Source organism: Nuphar pumila, chromosome 11 (genome assembly GCF_984573655.1).
Source record: "Nuphar pumila chromosome 11, dmNupPumi1.hap1.1, whole genome shotgun sequence".
Lineage (NCBI taxonomy): Eukaryota > Viridiplantae > Streptophyta > Magnoliopsida > Nymphaeales > Nymphaeaceae > Nuphar > Nuphar pumila.
Genome location: NC_143259.1, coordinates 116,327,597 through 116,329,507, shown reverse-complemented (window position 1 = coordinate 116,329,507; position 1,911 = coordinate 116,327,597). Strand labels below are relative to the sequence as shown.

The following is a 1,911-nucleotide window of genomic DNA, read 5'->3' as shown; positions in this document are numbered from 1 at the left end:
GAATCTGAGAATTCAGTCAAAGCATTGATCATTTACAAAGTGTAGCATATAATACAAACACGGTGCCTGCAACTGCTGAAATTTCATATAATATCATTAGACAATTGTACAGTCATTAGATTGTTGCTCGGATATTCATTCATAACTTAATGATCATAGCTGTCTACATGTAAACTGAATCAATTGCATCAAGCAACAATTTCACGTGTGGCTTGTGAATTATCTAGACTTGCTAGATCGCTCATCTTGACCCAATCTTGCATTCCTCCTTTCCCCCCCTTTTTCTGTTTACATAGTTGCAAGTGAAGCACGGTTCCTCGGTGGTTAGCTAACATCAAGTTAGCTGCAATGAACTGATTTTATTACATATATTGTTGACTGATGAAAATTCATGCTAACATTCTAAGATAAAATACACCATGATTGCCTTGCAAACATTAAGCATTGTAACAAAACAGTGTCTAAAACGTAATCATATGTGAATAGAAGTTGGAAGCAAAAACAAAGCAGAACCATTCATAGACAATAAAGCAAACTTTGAAATCTGCAGTTCAACCATATATATGTTCTCATCAAGAATGCATATTCATACCTTCTCAATCATGCACTTCGCATTCTTCAGCGACACCAAGCTCTCCACATAAGAACCACCCCACGTATCAGTAGTAGTACGATCAAGATCCTCATTTTCCAATCCAAGCAACTTCACCCTTTGCATCGACTTGAATCGCGAATTGTACGAAAGAAACAGAGCATGAATCTTTCGAGTAGATTTAATCAAATTGGTCATCTTAACGAGAACCTCCCCATCAACTGCAGCGAATGGAAGGATTTCCAAGCAGTCGATCGGCACTTCACTGTGTATAAAACCGAGATCAACAGTGTGATCTCTGATCCACAACCCATTGGAATAGTCTATCAACAACCACGTCTCAAGGACGCTCCCGGAGACGTCAAAGTGCAGCAGAGACAGTAGCCCCCGGAGTTCAACCACATGAACAGAATGATGCTGCGGAAAGTTCCTGGTACAAGAACCATCTTCTTGGCAACAATTTGGGTATGCGATCTCCCGAAACCTTTCGTCCTCGATATCGAATGCAGCCACGAACTCTGTGTGCTTCCTCCCATTCTCGGTTTCATGGAAGAAATCATCGTATACGCGGTGAATTGCACCATTGATGAACGGATACTGCAAAACCTCGGAACTACACATCCAATGCTTGTAAGGATTATGGATCCTTCTCCACGAGACGTCGATGCCGAGACTGAAGATGAGAGAATGGGTGCCCTCCTTCTCGAAGACGAGAAGCACCTTGTAGAATCCCGATCGATCGGAAAAAACCAATTGGCAGAGGTCGACGGCCTTGCAGGCGACGCGAGGGAGGTCGATCGACCGCCTCGTCGCCGGATTGATCACGTGGAAAGACGAAGCCTTTTCGCCTCGATGGTACTGCTTGAAACAGAGCAAGCCGTTGCAGGAGGAGGCCAGCCTTATGTAGCTCGCTTCGGAGAGAGGAAAGCAGATGGGTATCTCCTCCAAGACTGAGACGGTGAGGGGGTCTCGGTTCTCGAAGTAGCGGAACTCCTTCCCTCCCTTGGCGTGAAGAAGGTAGGATCGGGCTTTCCTGGATTGGGCGAGGTGGGTGGTGGTGAAATCGTCGCTATCGATCAGGGAGAGCCAGGATTTGCAGACGGACCTGAAGCGGAGGAGGGGTTTGGGTCGGAGACGAGAGAGGATGGCTACGATGATGTCGAAAGGGAGGGTGGGGAGGGGAAGGGACGGTGGGGAGTCTTCTTCCCTCGGTTTCCTCATGATGGGGAGTCTTCTTCCCTCTCTCTCAGAGTTAGGGTGGTCTTCCTCCGTTCTGATGCTGTAATCTTGAGGAGATTCTTCCTTCTCCGTCACCATTT

General features: G+C 46.1%; 1 protein-coding gene across 1 annotated transcript; it reads right to left on the bottom strand.

The window, feature by feature from the left end:
* Positions 1-207: 207 nt before the first annotated feature.
* LOC149823008 (putative F-box protein At1g32420) lies at positions 208-1,911 on the bottom strand. The gene is made up of 2 exons (XM_089981375.1): positions 593-1,911; positions 208-343 (listed from the first exon to the last, which is right to left on the bottom strand). The coding sequence occupies exons 1-2, from the start codon at positions 1,907-1,909 to the stop codon at positions 335-337; spliced, it is 1,326 nt and encodes a 441-aa protein (XP_089837501.1). The 5' UTR covers positions 1,910-1,911; the 3' UTR covers positions 208-334.

What these genes read in the sequence shown, in the direction of transcription:
- LOC149823008 (XM_089981375.1), bottom strand. Translation starts at nt 1,909, where the DNA reads ATGGTGACGGAGAAGGAAGAATCTCCTCAAGATTACAGCATCAGAACG.